At 40.5% G+C, this 26669-nt stretch overlaps 1 protein-coding gene across 1 annotated transcript; it reads right to left on the bottom strand.

Moving 5' to 3' along the window:
- On the bottom strand, positions 1 to 26245 carry LOC149816140 (glutathione S-transferase DHAR3, chloroplastic-like). Its single transcript, XM_089987330.1, has 6 exons — positions 25997 to 26245; positions 25824 to 25914; positions 25568 to 25711; positions 25298 to 25415; positions 721 to 861; positions 1 to 472 (listed from the first exon to the last, which is right to left on the bottom strand). The coding sequence occupies exons 1-6, from the start codon at positions 26190 to 26192 to the stop codon at positions 383 to 385; spliced, it is 780 nt and encodes a 259-aa protein (XP_089843456.1). The 5' UTR covers positions 26193 to 26245; the 3' UTR covers positions 1 to 382.
- Between the last annotated feature and the right edge of the window lie 424 nt (positions 26246 to 26669).

Below are 26669 nucleotides of genomic sequence, written 5' to 3'. Positions count from 1 at the left end.
TATCCACCAACCCGCACAAATCTTTTGCTCCATACACACGATACAAGCACTCTTGTACAAACAACACTTCATCCTACATACACCCACCTGGGTCGCAGAGGGCCTGGGAAGAAGGTACCGAGTCTGCTGACCCCTTCATCCCAGGTTCGACTCCCATCGGTTGTGCGGGTGCTTGGGCTCCAATAAGGGCTTAGGTGTTGGTGAGCCTGCCCAGAGTTTACCTCGCAGGTGGGTGGGCCCATTAAGTGACCCAGTTCTCAGTGAGAGTTCCTCATCATCCAAAAAAAAAATTTACATCATACAATAACTGCCATTGAAACCCCACGTGAAGATGAATTGAACCGAACACAATGTTCATCCACCCAATCAGAAACAACTAACATCACGAGCCCACGACTTTTGGCCTCCATCCAGCAATAACGTCCTCCACATCAGGCTTAGTTTTCTCAAACGACTCGAGAGAAAAAATAGACTGCAATACAATCAAACATTCATGTTAGGAAGAGGGGCATAGCCAGATTCATTTGGATGCAGTCTTGTATGAAAATGACCCCTTGAGAATTTTGTAGTGCATCACTTCACACAAATGGGCCCGCGTGCGCACACACACACGTGCTTATGTTTGATTCTTATCCGAACCTCAAAAAAACATGCTTCAGAGTGGCAATGCACATAACACTGTCATACTGATATACAATTTAAGAAACCTCGCAGACATACCTTTATGTAAGACTTCAAATAAGAGAGAGATTCTGGGACGGACCAATTCTTGTAGTGACCTAGGGCAACTTCCAAGTGGTAAAGCTTAGGTCCAAGCGCCAGGTCCACAGCTGAAATTTCCTTTCCATTGACAAAAGGACCCTGGTCCACGAGAAACAAAGTTTTCAAACTATGTAGTCATACAAAATTTAGCCTTTGTTCGCATAGCATTTATTATCCATACAGAATGAAGAGAATAATAGAAATACTAATAGAATCATACGTGCAATTGATAAACACTACCCATGTGAACCAAGAGAAAAACAACTAACCTGACTTCAATATATCTGTATTTAACAGTGTCAAAGATTACCAATGAAACACCCAAATTATACTCTATCACTACCCGAATTGCTTTTAAAATTTCAAGTAACAACACTAGAAAAGGCCATATAAAAATAATGACAGGCAAACAGAGTTACAATACAGCATTAAAAGATCATAATGCAACCAAAACTTCACGAAAAAAAGTTTCTGCCGGCCAGGGTGTGCTCAGATACTTATGGAACTCTGCTTCTTCACGTCACAATTAATCGAGGACATAAAAGCCTTGAAAAATAGCATGCATGCCAAGCAATCAGTGAAGTTCTTAACCATCTCTAGCTCTTAATTTTGGTGAATAACTGCAAGTAATTACCCATATTTAGGACGGGCAGATTATCTTTTTTCTTGGAAAAAATGGGGAAACGTAGCCATCTTACTAGAAACTACATTTACTGTTTAATCTATTACAAGTTCTATAAAAACCAACAATGAACTCAAACTGATTTTTTATTTAATTCTTCTACAGATCACCCCATAATAATGGGCTTACTCCACAAAATGAATAAGCTTACTGCTATATTCAAGCTAATAAGTGTATTATGTGACTCTTGGTTCCAGGTCTCTCTCTCTCTCTCCCTCTAAAGAACTTGGGACCCATCCCTTTTCAATGTTTATCTGCACCAGACATGGATAAGACGTGCTAAACCGTACCAGTGAAAATACATCCATGACATCCCCGGGAGTATTATCATAAAGAACTTGGATCCCATCATACAGAGGACATGTTACCCTTAGGATCACTAAATAAATGAATAGAAAACATAATAAAAAAATTTACAGGAAACACACCCTTTGTAAAACCCACGTTTTTCAGGAAAAAAAATCGGACCCGGGTCGGACCGGCTAGGGTTAGGGGGGGGGGGGGGGAGGGTTTCGTTAAACCCTTCTCCCCCCTGCACTGCACTTCCCCCTTTCCCCCTTGCGAAACAGGAAACCCCTTTGGGGTTTCCCTGTTAGGCTCCTCCCCAATCCCCTTTAAAACCACGAGAGGGGAGGGAGGGCTCCCATCGACTGCGCCTCCCTCCTCCTCCTCTTCCACCTCTGCGTGCGGCAGCACCAGCCCCCTCCCAGGTACGCCTCCTCCCTGTCTTCTTCTTCTTTTACTTCTTCTTCGTCTACCTTTTTTTCGGGCTGTCGGAGGGCCGGCGGCCCCTGCCATGCCTCCCCTCTCTCTCTGCGTACGTCGGGAGGCCGACGAGGCAGGGGCACGCCCTTGCCGCCTCTCTTTTCTAGCCGACAAGCAGCGACGATGCCTTTGCCTGATTCACTTTTTTTTTTCAGTAGAACCAATGGGGGCTCCACTTATCTGGTAAGAGCAGCTAGTGCACATCACCTTGTGTTGGGAGGTTGCAAGTTCAAAACCCTATGATTATGTCGTATTTCGGGTTGGGGTCAGCTTGACCTCAACTTTCGGGTTAGTCGGGTAAGACCCACTCATGCCGCCCCTATTTCCTCTGCATGGGGTTGGTCCCAACTTGGTCAACGCTTCCTGTGTTTTGATAATCATTCTTTGTTGTCTCCCAGCTTGCGCAACAGAGCCCGCTCACACCCCGCGACCCAAGACATCATCACCTACGCTCAGAGACGATCGCAACCTCCAAGATAGGAGAAAGTTGCGCAAAAAGGGCAATAGATGAACTGAATTAAGTTAAAATTAAAATGGCCATTATAGATATGCTTAGATTTACTTTATTTTTCCTTTACTTATTTGCTTTGCCTTTTTACTTGCCTGCACGCTTATTGGTCGAGGTACGGTTTCGTACCTCGTGCATTATTTTCACATTTACTTGCTTGCTTAGATATTTGGCTGAGGTACAATTTCGTACCTCGTGCATTGCTTACATATTTACTTGCTTGCCCATCTTTTTGGCCGAGGTATGGTTTCGTATCTCATGCATTTTACTTATGCATTTTTTGCTCAATGTGTGATTTCGCACATCGAGTATTGTTTAGTACTTTGCCGTCACACTATAATATGCACATGCTCGCAGTTGTGGTATACAAGTAAATACAATCTTTTATATATCTTGTTTTCTCTCATCTTCAAAGGATGCGAGTTGCACTTGTGCACAACAGTTCTTTTTAAAAGGATTCCTTATGCGAATCTAGTTTTCAAATGCACCATTTTGCAAAAACAAAGATTGAAAGTCTCGCAGGTTGCGAAAGTGCAACTAAGTTTTCCCAAGTCGGCATTTTCGAAAAGAATGTTTTACAACTATAATTTGATATTTTGGCATGACTCGAAAACTCTGAAAAGGGTTACAACTTATCGAGTGCGCAGTCTTGCAAAGCAAGCTCGAAGGTTTTGGGAGTTGCGTTATAACAATCAAGTCTCCCAAATTGACGTGTCTTTGGAAAACAGAAGCAAGATCCGTAGCGATCTCTTGCATGCAATATTGTATTGTCACTCCAAAAGAGAGAATACAACATCTGAGCATTTTCTGATTTGCATTGAATTTTAGCGTAATTTGTGTTAGGGTTTCTGTTGAAAAACCTTTACCCCTTTCGTCGTAACATACTTGTAGACATGCGCGACATGGTAGTACTACGATGATCGGAAGAGAGATCCGAGGCGATCTCGTATCATGCAATATGCCATTTTTGTTAATATAATTTAAAAGACTTGATCTTGTCAAAGTGAGTAATTATTGTATCACATCTTTTATGAAAGATAAATGTTGGGGTTTCTTTTGAGAAATCGTTACCCTTTTATCGTAGTCGTACCTTTTGACAGGTATGGCCGTACTTTTGGACATGTACGTCACGTTGGTGTTACGATGATCGGATGATGAGGTTGTGGCAACCTTGAAACGTACAAATGACATACATGCCAAATTTAAACTAAGATATTGCATTGCTTTATGTTACCCTTTCATCGTAGTCGTACTTGTAGACATGTACGGCCGTACCTTTAGATAGGTACGTCACGTGTGTGTTAGGATGATTAGATGAGGAGGTTGTGGCAACCTTGATGAGTGCAAATGGCACAATGCTGAGATCACCTAAGATGGTGATGATTCCGCCTTCACAGGCAAGATGCTTGAGTTGGATTGAAAGACCAGAGCATGCAGAATGGGTCTTCAGTTAACTAACCCCTGACGCACCCATTTGACCCGCTGACTCCCATCAAGAGAGAGGATGAGACGGTACAAAAACTCTGATAGACAGGTTGTTAACAACCACCCCACGGGCAAATGACTCAGCTTCCCTAGTCATCGGAGTTAGGGGAAAGGGACTACCGTAATTATCCTAAGTGGTAGCTCCCCATGATCAGGATACATCAATTGTTTACGTATGTTTTGAGAAATTTTTTCTTGGTCACCGACTGTTCCCTTAAGAGCGGACTCAGTCAGCTATTCGAGGTATCATAAAATACATAGCATAATAAACTCATGGATCAGTCTCGGTTGTTTCTAGAGTCGTGTCTTGTACGTACCCGCTTGACCAGCTAATATCGAAACATAAGTTAAATCTGACCACCAAATTTATTGAGTTATGCACGTGTAATAATTGTAGCATGTGACTTGCTTTACTACTTGTTGAACGATGTGTGTCGGTTGAAACATTGCTCTTGCTAGTTATTTGCTTACAGTTCTTTGCTTGTGGTAACTAGTTTACTTGTGCTAGTTAAATGCTTGTAATAATTATAACATTATATTCATGATAGTTTGCAATATGACACTTGTAATGTTAAACTGCTTATCCTACATTCAGTTATTTATTTGCTTACCTACTTGTCATATTAAATTATTTTGCTTAATTATGTTCTACATTATCCTGCATGTGCACCTACCAGTTTTTCGTGAAACTGACCCATTTCATGGGCAGCTGATGTATAGGTTAATGCGGCTTGCGATGACACGACGACGTGATGAGATCAAGATGAAACTCTTTTCCTGACGTTTCGCTCATGAGGACATTTCGGTAAATTTGTATAAAGATTTTTTTGAAAAATCTCTCCTTTGTGCAAGTCTTGAACTCTTGGAAAAATTGCATTTTTATAATCTAGTTGATTTCTTAAAGTTGATTGGTGTCTCGAGGAAGATTCAGACTCAATGTGGAATAAGATAGCGGGTGGCATGAGAAAGGTGGCTAAGGAGGTATTGGGTGAGTCTAAAGGCGGTGCACAGATAGGTAAGGATACATCATGGTGGAACGAGAATGTCAAATTAGCTATTAAGGTTAAAAGAGAGTGTTATAGAAATCTAAGTAAGAGTCGTGATAATGAGAATTTGGAGAAGTATATGATAGCAAAGAAGGAAGCTAAAAAAAATAGTTCGAAACGTGAGGGATAAGGTACATAAGGAGGTTTATGACAAATTGGATACTAAAGAGGGCGAGAAGGATATTTATAGGCTTGCAAAGATGAGAGATAGGAAATCGAGGGATCTGGGTATGGTTAGATGTATCAAAGATGAAACACAAAAGATTTTAGTCAAAGATGAGGAGATTAAGGAGAGATGGAAAGATTATTTTGATAAGCTATTTAATGGAAGTCATGCTCAGGATCTTAGAGACTTCTCCATTCCTTTTCATGAGATGAATCGTGACTTCATGCGCAAGATTCAAAAGAAAGAAATTGCAGAGGCTTTGAAGAAAATGAAATCAAGAAGGGCAGTTGGCCCAGATGGTATACCTATCGAGGCTTGGAAATGCTTGGGAGAGAAATGTTTAGAATAGTTGACAAATCTTTTTAACAAGATTTGGCGGACAAATAAGATGCCTAATGAGTGGAGAAAGAGTACTTTGGTGCCTCTATATAAGAATAAGGGTGATATACAAGATTGCACAAACTATCGTGGTATAAAACTCATGGTTCATACTATGAAACTATGGGAGAGGGTGATTGAGTCTAGGTTGAGGAAGGTTGTCATGATATCGAAGAATCAATTTGGTTTTATGCTTGAAAAATCAACTATGGAAGCTATACATCTTCTTAGACAACTTATTGAGAGAAATAGAAAGAAAAACAAAGATTTACATATGGTTTTTATTGATGTGGAGAAGGCATACGATAGAGTACCTAGGGAAGTTCTCTGGTGGACAATGATGAAAAAAGGGGTTTCTCTCAAGTACATTAGTATAATTAAAGATATGTATGAAGGAGTAGTAACCAATGTCCGCACTTGTGGAAGGGTGACAACCAATTTTCCTATAACGGTTGGGTTACATCAAGGATCTGCTTTAAACCCTTTCCTATTTGCTATAGTGATGGATGAGCTTACGAGATCAATTCAAGAAAATGTGTCGTGGTGTATGTTGTTTGCTGATGATATTGTTTTGATTGATGAGTCTAGAGCTGGGGTTAATACTAAGTTAGAATTATGGAGACAGATATTGGAAGCAAGAGGTTTTAAGTTGAGTAAGAGTAAGACAAAATATATGGAATGTCGGTTTAGTAGGCAACGAAGTAGTGATGTGAGTGTAGTGAAGCTTGGTGAGCAAGAAATACCAGTGGATGACTGTTTCAAATATTTGGGATCTATCATTCAAAAGTATGGAGAAATTGATGGAGATGTAAATCACAGGATAAAGGTTGGGTGGTTGAAATGGAAAAGTGCAACTAGAGTGTTGTGCGATCGTAGAATGCCATTGCGGTTGAAGGGTAAGTTTTATAGGACAATTATTAGGGCCGCTTTACTATATGGTACGGAATGTTGGGCTGCCAAGAGACATCATATTTAAAAAATGAGTGTAGCTGAGATGTGTATGCTTAGATGGATGTGTGGAAATACAATAAAAGATAAGATTCGGAACGAGGAGATACGTAAGAAGGTAGGCGTTGCACCCATTGAAAATAAGATGAGAGAGAATCGTTTACGGTGGTTTGGACATATTCGGTGAAGGCCTAATGATGCTCTAGTTAGAAGAATGGAGAAATGGGAAAATATATTAGTTAAAAGAGGTCGGGGTAGGCCTAGGAAGACTTGGATGGAGATGATAGGAAAGGATATGAATGCTTTGAACCTCACCGAGGACATGGCATTGGATAGAAATGATTGGAGGAGAAGGATTCATGTAGAAGACACACAATGATTTTCTTTGTTGGTTCATATCGCCGACCCCAATTGTTTTGGGATGAAGGCGTAGTTGTTGTTGTAGTTGATTTCTTAAATGTATGGAATTTCAAATCTGTTTGTAAAGTAAAGTTTGCACTGTAATGCGCCTAAGGTCCATTGATTTGCTATTTCAAACACTATTTTTTTGCTGAATTGCTATTAAAAACTCTGATAAACGAATGATTACAAAGCTTTCAAACTTTTCATAAAAAGTTACAAGTCCTGGATTTTGGGGCGTTATACCCTTGCTCATGGGAATATGTAGATCTTGTTAAATGCGAAGCCCAGCACTTGATAATCGATATTGCAGCAAGATGACAAAAATAAACAAGCTTAATGCTTGAAAAGAAACCAGAAACTCTTCCGTGGATATTTTAAGAGATCAGAGTAATTCAGAAGTCAATCTTGATAAGGTGATTTTATTTTATTTATTTTTGTGATTTTCTTCCAGTGCCCTCTTGATCCAATCATAAGCTTTAAACAGCATACAATATAGATGATGAATGAGAAGAAAATATATTTCCTAACAGCTGCTGATGAAATCTTTTCAGGCATCTCACATTGCATGTTCATAGCAAGGCCGTCACTTGCAATTTATATACAAGCACAGAACGATCATGATTGATGGTCATGCATGCATTGTGCTACCAACACTCGGTACAAAAACAGTTCATTGGAAGCTTTATCCAGTCTACAGCAAACATCCTACTCCCTTGTGACTGTATGAAGAGGAATATGAGTTCCTTGTCAGGGTAATTTCATACCATATATCATAAATGATGGATGAGAAGAGAATATATTTCCTCCTAACAGCTGTTGAAGAAATCTTTCTATTGATATCCCACAAAGTATGTTTGTAGCAAGGTTATCATCTGCAAATTTCTATACAAGAACAACAGACCACCATTGATGGTTATATATGCATTTGTTACCAATACTCGGTGCAAAGCAGAGTTCATTGGAAGCTTTAGCTAATGGTGAAAATCCTGATACCCTTATGAGCATACAAAAAGGAATATGAGCTCCTTGTCAGGGTAATTGGTATACCATATAACATAAAATGGGAAGATACAGGTCACCACATCATACGAACTGTGATGTATTTGAAAGTTGGACAAAAACCATATATGTAATAAGCCCTTACACTGTACAGTGTCTGATTATCAAAGAGAATACTTGCAGAGGCAACTGGCATACCATAATATGGGAAGCCACAAGACACCCTGACATATTAACTGTTTGAAGTTTGGGAAAACAACACGGTAGAGTAATAACATTGAGCTATGCAGGTTGATTACTAAAGAGTTTAGCATTAGATGTAAGCCTATCCAATTGAGGATAATGGAATCCAAAAAACCAGGAAGGTACCTTAAGGGGTAAAGTTCATTGAGAACTTTTGGGACCGATCTATTATAAAATCTGAGCACTCAATCAATAAAAAACAAACTCACACCAACCAACGTTTACATGGTTCGGTACAAGATATACCTACGTCCACGTCCCAACCCACTCACAATTGATTTTTATTCAATAATACAAAGAAGGTTACAAGGCTCATATATATATATATATATATATATATATATATATATATATATATATATATATATATATATATATATATATATATAGCTTTACATTCACGTTTTGTGAGGACAACTCTTGAGGTCTTCCTCTAGATCAATGTGACCTCTCTTCTTAGTCCTACTAAGACTCTTTGTGTAATATCGAGTATTTTCGTACTTAGTCATTTCATGAGATTTTTGAAAATTTGGCTAAGTCTGGGAGAAAAATCGTTTGAGGCTCGATTTTTAAACTGATGTCTTTGAGTCCGGGCTTGACCCGGGTTCCATCGACAAGGTCGTAACGAGCCAATCGAAGCGAGATAAAGAGTTTTATTTTTTACCTTTAAATTCAAGAGAAATTCGAGCGAAATTCGAAATTTGATATTCGTGTAATATGTCGTTGGATGCGTTTCGAAATTCTGAGCGCAACGATATATTACTTTCTTGATTTCGAGTTTCAGTTGGCCCGAAAATCACATTTTTTCAAAAATTGAGCAGTTTGTCGAACTTGATCCGAAGTTAGATCGGGTTGGATCAAATGCCTATGATCCGAATTTTTATGGATTTGGATCTTAGTTATGACTTACTTTAATCGGGATTTAATCCAGATCTTGATCCATTTTCATTTTGGGTATGGGTTTGGATTTGTAGATCCGGATCCAAAACCAAGCCCCATGTTTTTCAGCTTTAAATTGAATATAAAGCTTTATTTTGGGGTTTAATAAGGTTAGGGAGCCTTCTGGGTTAATTTGGCTATTTTTAGAAGTTTTTAGATAATTTTAATTAATTAATATTTAATAATTAATTAATACTAATTCCGAATTTTATTTTTGGGGCTGAGTAGGACTCTTTAAAAGAGTCCTTACTCCAGCTTAAGAGAGGTTAAGAAAGAGTTTTAAAAGGATTGAAAGTTTTTTTTTTAGAAAAGTCAACTTTAAAAAGAGTTTCAAAAATTTTGGAAACAAGAGGGAGAGAGGGTTCTCTTTTTGGAAACTCTCTCCAGCCCTTTTAGAAAGGGTTGGAGAAGGAGGGGACGTCACTCCCTCTCCCACTATTTATGTAGAAAAAAAACAAAGGAAAATAGAGAGAAAGAGGGAAAGGAAAGGAGAGAGAAAGAGAGAGAAGGAGAGGAAAGAGAGGAAGAAGAAGAAGAGTCTTCTTCTCCAGCCCAACCTCTTTTTTCACCATTGTTCTTCTCTATTCTTCGATTTTTTTTCAAAAGTACGGGTCTCTTCTTTTGATATAAGTGAGAAATCCAATACCGATTCGATTCTCATGCTATACCGTGATTAAAACCATGGTAAAAGAGTAGATCTAGGTGATCACTTTAAGATATATGGGAGAGGATCCATGGATCCCCTTCCATGTATGCGTTTTTGGACTCTTTTCATCTTCCAAAAACAAAATTCAAAAACAAAATTTCTGTACATACTTATTTCTGTGTTAAAACAGAATTTTTAAGTAATGTATCTGCGCTCGTTTAATGCCTAGTTCTTGTGGCAATCGATGTTCCTATGGGTGAATCAAGATAAATATATGTGAACTCATACTCTATGCATGTATTTTCTGGAAAAAGTGTGTGATAGTGTGCCTATTGCAATCAAACGAATATGTGTGCACTGTTAGGTAAGTATTCACATGCAAGCATAATGCCATGTTAGATTTCTGAACATGCTCATGTTTCCATATGCTCTGTAAACATATGAGGATATAAATATGCTATATCATGCATAGTTGGGCTGTGAACCTTGCAAATGCACGACTGTGCATTCACAAAAAATATATATATAAAAATCGGGCCATTAGAGGATCCATAAACTTTTTGTTTTTGGACCTCACAGTCTGGCCGAACCAGGGCCAGACCTGTCCCTGTTTGACAGGTCTGCCAGGCCCGGCTGGACTGAGTCCAGAAGGCCTGGCAGGGTCGGCCGAGCCACAGGGCTCAGCCGAGTGGTGCTCGGCTGAAGCTGGCCCAGGTAAAAAATAAAATAAAATAATAATATATAAATACTTTTTTTGCTATGTAGGGACCTGCGAGGTCTGGCCAAGCAGGTCAGATCTGCCCCAACGTGACTCAGTCTCGCCCGGCCTGGCTGAAGCGTTGGGCCAAGCCGAGTGGTGCTCGGCTGGGGCTGGCCAGTTTTGTTTAAAAAAAAGAGAGTTAAAAACAATCTTTTTTTAATTCTGGTGGCTGTTTAGCCCTGACAGCGCACACAGGCCTGGACTGGGGCCTGTGCATGGGCTGTCAGGCCCAGCCGAGAGGGTCGGCGGGGCTGACTCAGCCAGTCCGGCTTGGCAGTGACCTGCTTGGCCCAGTCCGGCCCTTTGGGTAGGACTGGGACAGGCCTGGCAGGGTTGGTCAGACCCGACCCAGCTGACCCTAGTCAGCTGGGCTTGCTGGGAACCCCAGCCGACTAGGTTGGCTGGGTGTGAACCCTGTAGAGAAAAAAATATATTCTTGTATTATGTGCTGCCTTTGTATATCCCCAGATTTTTTGCCATTGTGAAGGCTTCAGCTATGTGCATGCTAGAACAGAATTTTCACATGCCTGTGATTAACTAATGTTGTGTGATCAATGTCCAAATACAATGTGAGCTACATGGGTATTTTGTGAGCATATGTAAAATCTGAAATTTTAGAATTTTGTTGTATATGTATGGTTACACAAGTAGTCACACGCTTAAAGAGATTCATGAATGACAGCTTACATGTGACATAAGTATGTGAATTAAAGCATGCATTTGCCATAAATGAATGCCTTAAAAGAAATCATGCAATTGACATGAACATGCACGATTGATGGGTATATGCATTTACATGAGCACGTGCACTCAAAGGAAGCATGCATTGGCGTGAATCCGTGTATCCAAATAGGCACTTGACATAGTTGCACATGAATTAAGTAAATACATGCTAATGAATATTTTTGTTTCATACGCATGATAAAGGTTTGCATATATGAATGTGCATTTGGAACATGTGATTTGTGTTATAAATGACATATTGCTTTGGTTTTTGCATAAGGTGCATCGATGATCGAAATGAATCATTGTGGGCCGGGTGGGCCTAGAGCTGTGGGTTGCTCCTTTATTTATTTTAAATGCATCACAAAAATCACATTAATATTTTGCACTGCATTGCATTGTTCTATGTGTTTCCACGGGCGGGAGTCCCGTGATGGCTCTCGCAGGGGTAGATGCGAGTTGTTGTCTTTGTTTGCATGCTAAATTGTAAATTAAAGAAACGGGATAACAATAATCTAATAAAAATAAAAGAACAGTGTAATGTATTTTCTAAGATGTCTCGTCGAGAGTACGGGACTCTTGGAGTTACGGTTTTAAGGAAACCACGAGGATACAAAAACTCCCTGTGCATTGTTGTTACCCCTTAACCCGATATTGAGGTTCTTTCTCCTGGGCACGGTTTTAGGGAGAGTCTGTCACTTTGCCTGAAGGTGGTGTGTAGACACAACTGTTGTTTTGGTATACCGAGAAAAATGTCACTTGTGGATGGGTGGTCTCTGGTGTCTCCGACATTAGATGGGTGGTTTAATGTTCCGAAGGCTGTTTCGGTTGAGGGCTAAGTTTGGAACCCAATAATAAAATACAATTTGTATGCTAAGTGAAAACACGTGATTTATTCTTGTATTGGATTGGGTCTGAAATAGATCCAAATCCATGTTATCGTGTAAACATATGTACTGCGTAGGTGTAGGGTACACTTTGTAATTTACCCTTTTACCAAAGGGTCTTTATGTATTTTGTAACATAAAGCAATATAAAGTCATTAGGGCACACCAAACAAGAGGTGTGGCTGCCGTAAGTTGTTGTTCCTCTTTCTCTCCTTTCTCATATTCTCCTGCTGAGTAAATCTGTGGTGCCACATAGATTTCTGATATGGTATCAGAGCATTGAGTAGCGTATTCTTCCAAAAGGTATGCCTAAATAGATCTACGATTTGAATTCCAAGTGAGAAGACCTTCTTCTCTCTGTTTCGAATATTCTCTCTCATATCTGTGTCATTTTTTTTTACTATCTTGTATCTGCGGTTTATAATATTAAAATTATCTCTTCACATCTTTCAAGTCAGATCTGCGTTTTACAAACCCTAAAACAGATCTATCGGTCTTTCTGTTTAATAGATCAGATATGCGTCTGATCTCGTCTCTACAACAGATCTGCACTTTGTTCCTACACCTGGTATACATCTTAATTCATTTTAAATCTTCTTTCTGCGTGTTAAATCTTCTTTTCTTTCTGTCCTTTTGGATCAGATCTGTCTACATCAGATCTGGTAAAATTTCTTCTGTTCTTCTTTTGGATCATATCTGGAACAAGAGCCTTTGTTTCAGGCAACTTTCATTATAAATCCTACAACCACCACTTGTATACTCTGATTGGAGTAGCTCACGTTGTTGGGAAACAACCACGAAAGAACAGCTTACGCTGTTTGGGAACGTCTGACATCACGCATCAGACTAATCTGTTGAGAATCGTAAAAAAAAGGCATATACAACTGCTGATTTGGCTGAACTGCGGGGCAAGTTTCTTATTCATTTTTCCTTTTGCTTCCGTCCTTAATATGGATTTTTATTCTTCCTATACTGGTCTTTCTTCAAATTTCCTCAGTCAACTTGTATCTAAAAAAATAAACCATTCTAATTTTTTGACTTGGAAAAGACAAATCATTCATTTTATAAGGAGTCAGGATCTGTCTGGGCATCTGGATGGATCAATTCCTACCCCACCACAATTTATTTCACTCCCGCTCCCTCTATGTTCGTTGGAGGGCCGACAGGTGGCCTACGATCCCCCTTGTCGTCTCCCTCTCTCTCTTGAGGTTTGTCGGAGAGTCGACAGAGGGCCAGTGGCCCCTGCGGCACCCTCCCGCCCCTATGGGTGATCGAAAAGCCGACGAGAGGTCGGTTGTCCCCCTGTCACACCCTTCCTCCCTCTCTCTGTGTGCGGGAAGGGTCCGACAGGTGGCCCTTGTCGCCCCTCCCCCTCTCCTTTGGGGCCTGCTTGAGGGTCGGCAGGTGGCCGACAACCCTTACCGCCCTTGCCCCTCCTCTGTGACCTGCCAAGGGGTCGACAAGAGGTTGGTGACTCCTGTCGCCTCTCTCTCTCTCTGTTGGTCGTTGGAGGTCCAGCAGAGGGGCTGACGGCCTTTGCCGCACCTCCCCCCCCCCCCTTTTTTTTTCTTTGCGCTGCCGGGAGGCTGGCAGGGGGCAGTGGTCCATGCCATGCTCTTTCCCCCCCTATTCGTCGTTGTGCTGTCAGGCAAGGGTCGGGGCCCCTGCCATTCAGCGTTTCGTCAGGCAGAGGCTGAGGCCCCTGCCATTCGCTGTTTTGTCAGGCAGGGGCCGAGGCCCCTGCCGTTTGTTGTTCTGTCAGGCAGAGGTTGAGGCCCCTGTCGTTCGCTGTTTTGGCAGGTAGGGGCTGAGGCCCCTGTTGTTCGTCGTGTTGTCAGGCAGGGGTCTTGGGTCTCTGCCATTCAATTCTTTCCTCGTAAGCAAAGGCCTTGACCCCTACCACTCATCAGATTCCGTACGACAGGGATCTCAACCCTTGCTGCTTATGCTTTCCACCGACAGGGCAGGCCTTACCACTGCCCTTTTGTTCTTTTTACAACTATGACATAATAGCTTTCACACTCTTGCAGATTTACGCAACGGGTCCCATTCGTGCTCCGCGGCCCGACCCCCATATCATCTACACTCGTAGGCGCACACAGCTACACAACATCCCGAGGTAGGAGAAAGTCGCACGAGGATTTTGGATGAATGAAACAAAATATAAGAATTCTGAGATAGAATAATTTATCGTGCATACCTGTAGAACAATATAACTTGTGATCACCTGTTTGTGTTTTCTTGTTCCTACTCTTCAAAAATTACATGCTTGATGTATATTGTATGGGTAGGCTCATTTCTACAAAAATTCCTATTATTGGGTTTTTGTACTTGCTTACCATTGTGATTATACTATAGATGTCGTGTTTGTTATTGCATGATAAATCTTGTTGCCGCCCTCGGGCAAGCCTCGTGGGGTGTGCAGGTGCACGTAACATATTTTGTGCCTTTCGAAAAGGTGCGAAATTAGGGTACATGCATCAAATCTCTTGAAGAGGATCTTCTTAGTGCAAGACTCGACTTCTCAGGCATGATATCTTGTCTTAAAAATGAATATTTCATTTGCATGTTGCTAGAAGCAACTAAAAGTGTTAAAACTGCTTGCGTCGACTGTTTTATCGTGAATACTGAGGAGGAGGGGAGAAGAGAGGAGAGAGGAGGAGGGATTTTCCTTTGGAACATCATTAGAATAAAATAGGTTTACAATCACTTTTTACAATGGCAAGATTGCCCCTGGTTAGTAATGTAAAATACATTATAATGGTAACATACACGTGCATATGTTCTATATGGATATGGATCCAAAACTAGATCCATATCCGATCTATATTCTAATACCCTCCCTCAAGTTGTGCATGGGATTGAACCGTGTGCAACTTGTTCTTCAGATACCAAAAGTGGTTACTTGTGAGACCTTTTGTGAACATATCAACAACTTGGTCTTCTGAAGGCACATAGACCAGTTCAATCTCTTTGTCTGCTATCTTTTGTCTGATGAAATGTTGGTCAATCTCAATATGTTTGGTCCAACCGTGATGAACAGGATTGAACGCAATTTGTACAGCACTTCTATTATCACACATGAGGATTGAACTTGAGATACTCTCTCCCATTTCTGTAAGGAGATGCCTAACCCAGGTTACTTCTGCTGTGGTAGCTGTCATAGATCTATATTCTGCCTTCGTGCTAGACCTTGCCACAACTTTCTGTTTTCTGCTACTCCATGAGATAAGATTGATTCCAATGAAAACACAGTATCCTGAAACCGACCTTCTTTCATCTGGGTCTCCTGCCCAGTCTGCATCTGTATAGGCCAATATGTCATGTTTCGGTGTTGCCCACGAAGATTGAGCATATTTGAGTCCATCACCCACCGTGCCTTTTAGATATCGGATAATACGTTTGACGGCATCCATATGACCAGTCTTTGGTTCATGCATAAACTGAGATACTTGATTTACAGAATATACAATATCTGGTCTAGTAAAAGTAAGGTATTGTAACATGCCCACTAAACTGCGATACTTGCTTGCATCAGGATACAACTCGCCATCCCAAATGCTGAGTTTTTGATTGACAACACTGGGTGTAGGCACAGGTTTGCAATCTGTCATTCCTGCTTTGGCCAAAAGATCAAGAGTGTATTTGTGTTGAGTTAATGACATTTCTCCATCCTGTCTGTCCACCTCTACACCAAGAAAATATCTTAGCTTTCCAAGATCTTTCATCTTGAATCGCATACTCAACAAAACTTTAATTTGTTGAATATGCTCTGGAGCACTGCCAGTGACCACTATATCATCAACATATATAAGCAAGAAAACTACATTAGTTTCATCCCTGTATATGAACAAAGAATGGTCTAGTTGGGAACAAATAAAACCGTGGTTCTGAATCTCTGAGGAGAAGCTTTCAAACCATGACCTGGAGGCTTGCTTTAAACCATACAATGCTCTGGTTAATTTACATACATATGCTTTTGGGTCTCCCTCTGCATAACCTTGAGGTTGCTCCATATAGACCTCTTCTTTTAAGTCCCCATGAAGAAATGCATTTTTGAAATCAAGCTGACTAAGGCTCCACCCATGTTCAATAGCCAAGCCGAGGATAATACGAATGGTTCTCATTTTCACTACTGGGCTGAAGGTCTCATCATAATCTTCACCATATTCTTGGGTGAAACCTTTGGCAACAAGACGTGCCTTGTATCGTTCAATGCTCCCATCCGGTTTATATTTAATCTTATACACCCATTTTGAGCCAACAACATTTTTATCTTGGGGACGACCAACTATTTCCCATGTTCGACACTCATGAAGTGCCTATATTTCCTCATTCATCGCCTCAATTCATTTGTTAGATTGAGCAGCTTGACAAAACCCAAGTGGTTCTTCATGTTTTTTAACCTTGGATAGGAAAATTTGAAAATCCATAGAGAAGTTATCGTAACTTACCCATTTTTCAATTGGATGCCTTATCCTGCTTGATCTTCTTGGTGCCTCTATGTTATTGGGGAATGTCATGTGTTCTCCAACAGGTGCATCTGTTTGCACTCTGGGTCTTCTGGTGTAGACGTTCCCTTTGTATCTTTGACATTCTGTTTCCGACACCTTATCTGAAACCGTCTCATCATGTATGTTTTCAGGAGCCAAAGTGGTACATTCAACAACATGTGAAATAAGTTCAGCACTGAGCCATGGATTATACCAATTATCAGTCATAACACCATGTTCACGATCATAGTTGGCTTTATTTTCTAGAAAGCTACTTTCATCAAAGACAACATTCTGGAAATTCTGATCTTCTTATTGATATGGTCATAACACCTGTACCCCTTGTGTTCATCTGCATAACCTACAAACTGGCATATAGAGGCTTTGTCTTGAAATTTGTTTCTCATGGATTTGTCAACATGTACATAACATGTGCATCCAAAAACTCGTAACTCATCATAATTAGGCTGTATACCAAAGAAAACATAAAAGGGAGACTGATTTTCAAGGATAGGCATAGGAAGACAATTTATCACATGAGTGGCAGTGTGAAAAGCTTCTGTCCAAAGGTTGATAGGCAAATTACAACCATGCATCATACTCATTGAACTTTCCACAATATGTTTGTGTTTACGTTCAGCAATTTCATTTTGTTGTGGAGTATACGGGCAAGAAACTCTACAATGTATCCCATTATCTTGGAGGAAATCTAAAAAATCTTTGGAGGAATACTCACCACCTCCATCACACTGGAGAATTTGAATATTCTGGGAGAATTGATTTTTAACATAGGCATGAAAGTGACGAAAAATAAAAAAAACCTTTGATTTGTGTTTCATAAAGAATGTCCAGGTAAAATGAGAGAAACTGTCAATAAAAGATACATAGTATTTACTTCTTGAAGAAGAAGGATTGGGAGCTGGACCCCAAACATCAGAGCATATTATCTAAAAAGGGATAGAAGATCTTTTATTTATTTGATGAAAAGGAAGTACATGACTCTTGCAAACTTGACAACTGAAACACATTTTATTCTTTAATGAAAGTGAAACAGACACTGAAAGAAAACCATTGGACACTAACTTTTCAATAAAGACTTGACTAAAATGACCAAGATGAGAATGTCAGAGATCTGGCTTATTACATTTGGATAAACTTAGGACATTTTCAGAGAGGTGATCAGGCTTGGGCTTTAAGACACTGGAGGTTGGATCTTCATTGAAGACATACATGTTTCCACGTCGCTCTCCTTTAGCGAACATCTCCTTCGTTTGAAGGTCCTTGACAAAAACAGAAGTAGGAGTAAATTCCACAGATGAATTGGTAGAGTCAACAAGTTTAGATACAGAGACAATGTTTTTCTTTATATTTGGTGCATGAACAACATCAGATAAAGAAATAGATGACTCAGACAAAGGACATTGCCTATGTTTGAAATGAGGTGGTGAGTCTCATCTCCAGTTACAATATTAGATTTTCCAGAATAGGGAACCAAAGTAGAGAATTTAGCTGCATTGCCAGTGACATGAGTCGCTGCCCCGGAGTCAACATACCATATTCCATCATTATTCTGTTTCAAGTTCAAGTTGGCCATCGCAGATAAGAGAAGATCCTTAGCATCATCACTGACCCGAAAAGTACCTGCAGTTCCTGGTGTAGCAATATTTCTATTATTTTGCGCTCTGTTTCGATTCTGCAGGTTGAACCAACAGTTGGCTTTGATGTGGCCCCGTTTATTACACTGATAGCATGTGGGAACATCCCTTGAAAAACTGGTTGTGGAATTTGGTGTAGGTAGTAGTCCACGTCCACCTTGGATGGCAGTTCCCCTGCCTCTGCCACGTCCTCCTCGTGCTCGATCAACTATCATTCATGTGGCAAGAACCTCATGTGTAGATGATTGTCCAGCTGGAGCATCAGACATGCTCTTCAGAGTCATTTCATATTGAAGGAGTTTGGCATGTAATTCCTCAAAACTGAGTAATGTAGGTAAGCATAATAAGGAGGTCACAAGGACATGATATTTTGATCCCAAGGCATTCAATGTTTGTTGCACCTTTTCTTTATCTGATACTGGATATCCAACCATGGCTAATTGGTCCGTAATGCTTTTAACTTGATTTAGGAATTCAATAATGCTCATTGCCCCCTTTCTTAACATCTGAAATTCGCGTTTAAGAAACAGTACTTTAGCCTCTGATATCTGAGAATATGTCTGAGCTAAAACTTCCCACAAAACTTTGAATGTGCAATCATCAGGAATGGAAATCAATATCTCTTGAGATAATGTGGAAGTGATGTATGCAACAAGAGCCTGGTCACGCTTCATCCAAGAAACGAATACAGGATTGCGGATAGTACTCGGCAATCCTCCATCTTCTTTGGTTTCAGTTATGATAAATTCTGGAGGTATTGGAGTAGATCCATCCAAGTGGCCTGAAAGGTCTTGACTACGAATAAAAGGTGCAATTTGCCTTTTCCAAGTCAGGTAGTTGTTGGTAGTTAATTTCTCCGAAACTAGTTGTCCAAGGAAGTTGGAAGAAAGACTCAAATAGCCTGAAGTATCCATTGGTAGCTGGTTGACAACGGAAAGACACTGCTTGCCTGAAGTATTAGTAACTGCAACTGAAATGAAAACACTTGTGGCTGAAGTAACAAGAAAAGAAAACGACAGAGTAATGCAAGATTAAGTAGAAGAGAATAAAGTAGTCTGACAAAACAATTTTCAGACCAACAGTAACGTTGACGTGATATGGGAATGAAACTGGAAATAAATCTCAGCGAAAGAAAATAGAAGAAACAAAAGATGACGTTGAACCAACAGTATCGTAATGTTCAAAACTGTCAGAAAGGGAAAACAGAAATTAACGACAGCGTGGGAAAGAAAAAGTTGGCGTGATATGGGAATGAAACTGAAAATAAATCTCAGCAAAAGAAAAATAGAAGAACCAACAGATGACGTTGAAAGAAATGGAGTATTTCAGCAGTAGAAGAAGAAGAAACAACAGATGATGTTGACAAAAATGAAGTATTTCAGCAGTAGAAGAAACAAGAGGACTCTGCTGTTGTTGAAGAACAAAGGGCTCGGCTGAAGTGGAGAGAGAGATAAAACAAACGTGACCTGTTTGTAAACTCGACTGAAGGTCGGCTCGTCTACGAACTCGGTTGTCTGAAGAGGAGAAATAGCGGGTACGGTAGGTCGTGGAGCAGGCCCTTTCACGATCCCTAATGAAGAAATAGGCTCGACTGAAATAGGCCCCTTTCACGTTCCCAATGAGGAGAAAGACAAGGCAGAAGGCATGGCAGATCGTCACCAATGGGGCAGACTCTTTCACGATCCCTGACGAAGATACTTTTACGCCCAGATTGATCGGTGCTCTGATACCATGTTAAAACTGCTTGCGTCGGCTGTTTTATCGTGAATACCGAGAAGGAGGAGGGAAGAAGAGAGGAGAGAGGAGGAGGGATTTTCCTTTGGAATCAGCAGCCACTCTGATTTTCTGTGTGCTGCACTAAACATCATTAGAATAAAATAGGTTTACAATCACTTTTTACAATGACAAGATTGTCCCTGGTTAGTAATGTAAAATACATTATAATTGTAACATACACGTGCATATGTTCTATATGGATATGGATCCAGAACTAGATCCATATCCGATCTATATTCTAATAAAAAGTACCCCGAGTAGGTTACTCAGAGGAAATGATTGGATCCATAGCGATCTCAAGACTTGTCTGAGATTTTCTGTTTCTTAGTAATTAAGCATGCCAAGTATATTATTGATTTTATGAAATATTGTGATGGTTATCCTTCGAGAAACCCACAAGATGCTATCGTAACCGGACCTTTAGACGAGTACGGTATATATAGTGCGATAAGAAGTATGAGAGGTCGTTGAGTACCTCGAAGTGTGCAATAAGCACTTTATTGAAATAAAGGAAATAATGATGTCGGCCTTACAGGCCAAATGCTCAAAGAGCAATGCATATCATGTATGAACTAAAGGAATTGCAAGATATTAATTGATTGCCCTCTCATCGTAGTTGTACCTCTAGGTAGGTACGATAGTAGTTTTGGACAAGTACGTCACGTTGGTGTTACGATGTTTGGATGATGAGGTTGTGGCAACCTCGAAGCGTGCATATGACACAATGCTTAGATCACATAAATGGTGACAACTCGCTTTTACAGGCAAGATGCTCGAGTGGGTCTAACAGACCAGAGCATATAGAATGGGGTGGTGGTTAAGAAACCCCCGTCTTACCCATTCGACCTTCACGGTTCATCAATGAAGAGGATGGATGGTACAAAAACTCTGATGGACAGGTTGTTAGCAACGACCCCACGGGCAAAAGACTCGGCTTCTCCAGTCATCGGAGTTAGGAGAATTGGGATTACCATAAATTATCTTAGGTGGTAACTCCCAGGCACTTCTGCAGAAGTTGGATGCATCCATGGGCCACGAATGTCTTTGGGGATTTACTCTCTTGGTCACTGACCGTCTCCTTAGGAGCAGACTCAGTCAGCCATCCGGGTTAATGAAAAACACCTTACATAATAAACCCCTGGATCAGTCTCGGTTGTTTCTACGTTTCGCGTCTATGCGTACCCACAGGCCAGTTAATATCAGAACTTAAAGAATATTATTTTTATAATAAGTTGTAGATGATTGAGATTTATACTAGAAATGTTGTTATATCTATTTCAAGACAATAGATCTTTGCATATGTTGTACCTGCTAGAGTAGAGTACATATTGTACTTGTTGCTTTTAATGTAATAAATTGTTTATCTCATGAATGTCCTGCTTTATTTTATTCTACATTGCCTATTTGTCCACCTACTAGTTTGTTATGAAACTGACACATTTCATGGACAGGTGATGAGTAGGACTTCACAGGCGGCCGATAGCGCGATGCAACATGGCTCAAGATTTCCCTTCTTTCTGCTGGTGTCTTGGCTCTAAGTTTTGAGTTTTTCTTTAGATTATTGGATAGTGGAAAAATTCTCATTTTGTAATAAACTACGGATTTTATTAATAATCTATTGTTTTATTTCCTCACTTTCTTTAAGTAGTTGTTTTATGTGAAATGATGATTTTACTGCTAACGTACCCAGAATTTGGTAACTTGTGCTTCTTTCTAAATTGCTTCCGTTGTCCATTTTAAAAGTAAAAACTTTAATCTTTGAAAGGTTTTTTGTCAATGTTTTCAAAAACACAAGTTGAAATTTTGGGGCGTTACAGGCATACTTTGTTTATTGTAAACGACAACTCTGGACGTGTCATAGTAACATGCTATAGGGCTCCCACAATACTTCTATATTGAGATAGATCTATCACTGAATTGCCACCAAATCTGGATAATGAAGAGGTAGTGGGCATAGACGTAGAAATAGGCTTAGCTCCTGTCATACCTTAGAAGTTTGAATACATATTTCCTCTAAGACAAAGGTAAACCATCATGAGTAGGAACCGTTTCAATGCCCAAAAAGTAGTGAAGAGACCTCAGGTCTTTGATAGCAAACTCTACTCCCATATGCTGAACAAGTCTTTGAACATGACTAGATGAGTTCTTAGTAACAATTATATCATCCACATAAATTAAGATAAAAACCACAACCTCTTGATTCTTGTATATGAATAATGAGGTGTCAGTCTTGGCACCCTTGAAACCAAGACTTATCAAGAAATTGCTAAGTCTTGAAAACCACACACATGGGGCCTGTTTAAGGCCATAAAGAGCCTTCTTTAGCTTGCATACCCAGGACAATTAGGATTTTTAAATCTTTGTAGTTGTTCCATATATACATCTTAAGACAAGTAACCATGCAAAAATGCATTATTCATATCCAGTTGCCTAACACACCACATATTATTTAATGCGATAGACAAAATTGTTCTAATAGTGGTGGATTTTACAACTGGACTAAATATCTCAAAATAGTCCAGGCCTTCTTGCTGACTATAGCCTTTGGCAACCAATCTGGTTTTATATCTTTCCAATCTAACATGTGCCTTGTGTTTGATTTTATAGATCTACTTACAACCAACAACATGTGGAGCTTCTTCAGTGGAACAAGACACCATGTTTGATTTTTCATGAGATCATCATATTCAGCTGGGATTGCCTCACGCCACTTAGGATCCTGATAGGCTTCTTGAAGCAAGGTGGTAAGAAGAGCTATAGGAATAGGATGATTTGTAGCAAGAAAGACTTTTGGGTTTTAGGATTCCATCTTAAAATCTACTGACCATGGGGTGAGTTCGACCCGGTTGAGTTGACACAGTTTTGCATAAAGGTCCAAGATCAACGACTAATGGAATTCCTGAGTTGTTGGACCTAGAAGAACTAGCAAAATTTGAGTCATTGGATTTAGAGAAACTAGGAGAGATGGAGCTAGTCCTTAATCACACAATGGTAAGGGTGAAATTCAAAATACACATTATTATCCTTAAAGAATCTCTGAACATATAACAAATTTCTAGTGATGTCTGGCACATGCAATATGTGATTCAAAGACATTATGAGAAGTACTAGAAGCACCAATATGTTTGATATGAAAACCCGATCCATAACCGATTTTCACTGAATCAACTCCCTGATATTAAGAATGAATGGAAAGATTATTGAGATCACCAGTGACATGATGGGTTGCTCTTGAATTGGGGTACCAATTGTCATCACCATAAGCATTCGAAGCTGAATAAGGTGTTGCATGATATGCTTGAGGGGAGCTGGAATGACTAGAAAGGATATTTGTATATTGGTAACATGTCCTAACTATGTCCCCACTTTCTCACAAATTTGACATATAGGCTTAAGAGCAGACCGATCCTGGGATTGATTTGGAGCGCGATTATTCTGATTTCGTGATCTACCATCACGATTTCTGTACCTTGGCTGAAAAGCCCCTTATTACCTCTTCCTCCTCCATTATAAGAACGGTTTTGAAAATTGCCTTGGGGTTTGTTGACAAGATTAGCTGATGGACTAAAACTCTTAGAAAGGTGAGCCTCCTGGGCTAGAAAGAGGTCGTGCAACTCACGTAGAGTGGTAGGATCTAAACAGGTCTCAATGAAAATCTTGAATGGGAGATACTCTTTACACAGTCCTTTCAAGATTTGCATAATGATATCATCTTCCAAAACAGACTTGCCGGCTATATCAAGCTGATTAGCAAGAGCCTTTGCTTGCTGAATATAGTCATCAATAGATCTAGATCCCTTTTTTCAAGTCTTAGAAACGAGGCTTGAGTTGCATCACTTGAGAGCGGAAGTGAGTAGATAAGCCAACTTTAAATTTTTCCAGACTTTATAAGACGAGGTCAACCCAATGATCTGGCTATGGATCGGCTTAATGAGGGAGGAAAAAATCTAGCTTAGTAACAGTTGGTCACGCCTCAACCAATCAACATATTCAAGGTTCAGCTCAGAGGAGTCTCCCTCATACTTGGGAGGAGCTGGATTTGATCCATCAACAAAGTCGAGAAGATCATAAGTGATCAAAAGACTATTCGGATTCTGAAATAAAATGGACATACCAAACGACATAGCTGAGTTCGAGGATGAAGTTGACGACCCACTCATGGCGACGAGCCAATTGCTCTGATACCATATAAAATCTGAGCACTCAATTAATACAGAACAAACTCACACCAATGTTTATATGGTTTGGTAGAAGATGTACCTACGTCCACGGCCCAACCCACTCACAATTGATTTTTATTCAATAATGCAAAGAAGGTTACAAGGCTTATATATATAGCTTTACATTCACGTTTTGTGAAGACTCCTCTTGAGGTCTTCCTCTTTGTGAGGACTACTCTTGAGGTCTTCCTCTAGATCAATGTGATTTCTCTTCTTGGTCCTACTAGGACTCTTTGACTCATGATCCTCCTTTAAGTTTTCCTCTTCAGAGTCCTTCAGCAACTTCAACTTGGACTCTTCATTAGGTTGGGAGTCGGGACTCTCTTAGGAGTCCTAAACGACCTGGTGGCCCAACATCTACGACCTGGAGATTACATTCTAGGTGAGAAGACACAGCAGGAGATCTACCCTGCCTCCCTGATGCACCCACTTGAGCACATATTGGGCAGTTTTTAGGGTCAGCAGGCTTGATTGGAGCCTACATACTACATACATACATACATACATACATAGAGAGAGAGAGAGAGAGAGATTAATTTCTTTCTCATGAGTACTGACCATAGAAGAAATTATACATACGTACAGACTTACTTAGACATGCACAGAAAGTATAAGATAAAAATTACTCTCTTGAAAATATTACCATATATCTATGAAATACATTGTACTCCATCAATCGCACCTTAGCAAATGCAAGAAAATATTGACCCACTTTGCCGTACCAGAAGGGCATCATATGGAAATCCAAACAGCATTTTATAAGTTCCCGAAAAATAACGAACAAAAATGCAAGAAAAGGAAATTCAACACTCACATTCTCTTTGATGTAATCATTGAAAGCAGTTAGCTCGTTCATCAATGCCTGCTCCGTTCCATCATTGGGATCTTTGCTTTTCAAGAAAGCGATAAACGCAGAGAATATCTTCGACCCACTACAAGGAAACGACTCAAAAGCAGGAAAAGAACGCTCGCGCACAAAATTGAGTTGAAAAAATACGGAAGAAATATCCTCGACTAGATGAACCCTCTAAATTGGAGAAAAACTGGCGGAAAAACAGAATAAACAAAGAGGAAAGTGCAATACACAGCGGCCTTCTCGGGAGGGGCAGCGAGAGGGGGCACCGGAAATCTTTCTTCCAACATCTGCGTAATCACATCCGAATCCGGCACCCACTTCTCGTCTAATTTCACCACCGGGACTTTGCCTTCCGGGTTGGCTTCGACGAACCTGAGCACCCAAATCCAACACATTAATCGAATCCATTCTTTTCCCGGAAAACTATAGATAAAAGGCTCGAAAATGAGCAAATGTCTCATTCAATTTGGGATCGGAAACGCACCAATCGGGCTTATTGCCAAAATCTATCAGCGTAATGTCGTAAGGGATTTTCTTTTCTTCGAGCGTCAGCAAGACTCTCTGACTGAAAGGGCCTGAAATCAACAAACCTTTCTAAGTTCTATCAACTCTCTCTTTTTCTCTGATTGAGTGGTAGCGGTGGGAGAAAAAGCGTACAGTCACCGAGCTTTCGAGAGGAAATGGCGGCAGCCTTGACGCAGACCTGGAGCCGCTCGGAGGGCGCTGCCATCACCACGACGTGGAATTTGGGAGGAGCGCGGAGGAAGCCGGCGGTCGGGGGGAGGCGTTTGGAGGAGGAGGAGGACCGGAGGGAAGAGGAGAAGGAGAGGGAGGCCGTGCGCGCCACCGACATCCTCTCGCTCCTTAGCGTACGTGGAAGATTAGCCCGCCCCCCGCTCTCCTTACTATGTGGCTAAGTGGCTTCTCCTCCGTCCTTCGTCGCGGGGCAGATTCTCTCTCCCAACTCGCAAGTCTCAGACTCGAACCCGACCCGAATTCTCGGGCATGAGCATGGAAAGTGATGACCCGAACCCGACCCGAGTAATATCTGGGCCGGGTTTGGGTCATGATTTTCGCCAGGTATCCAACCCGTATTTTTTGCTGACCCGACCAGAGTATTTTACATATACTTTCTAATGAAAATGCAGGTTCGAGTTTGAGATTCTATTTTCGTGACCCGACAAAACCTGAACCTGACCCGGTTATTAGTTATATAGTCATGTCTGCCTCAACCCAGACCCGACTGTAGCTGATAGAGTCAGGGTTTGATAACAAAAAAAAAAAGATCTAATTAATTGTTTGGGTCAAGCCCGTGAAATCAAGAACGGGT

Source organism: Nuphar pumila, chromosome 14 (assembly GCF_984573655.1).
Source record: "Nuphar pumila chromosome 14, dmNupPumi1.hap1.1, whole genome shotgun sequence".
Lineage (NCBI taxonomy): Eukaryota > Viridiplantae > Streptophyta > Magnoliopsida > Nymphaeales > Nymphaeaceae > Nuphar > Nuphar pumila.
Note: the sequence above shows the minus strand (reverse complement) of the source record. Positions and strands in the feature narration are given on the sequence as shown.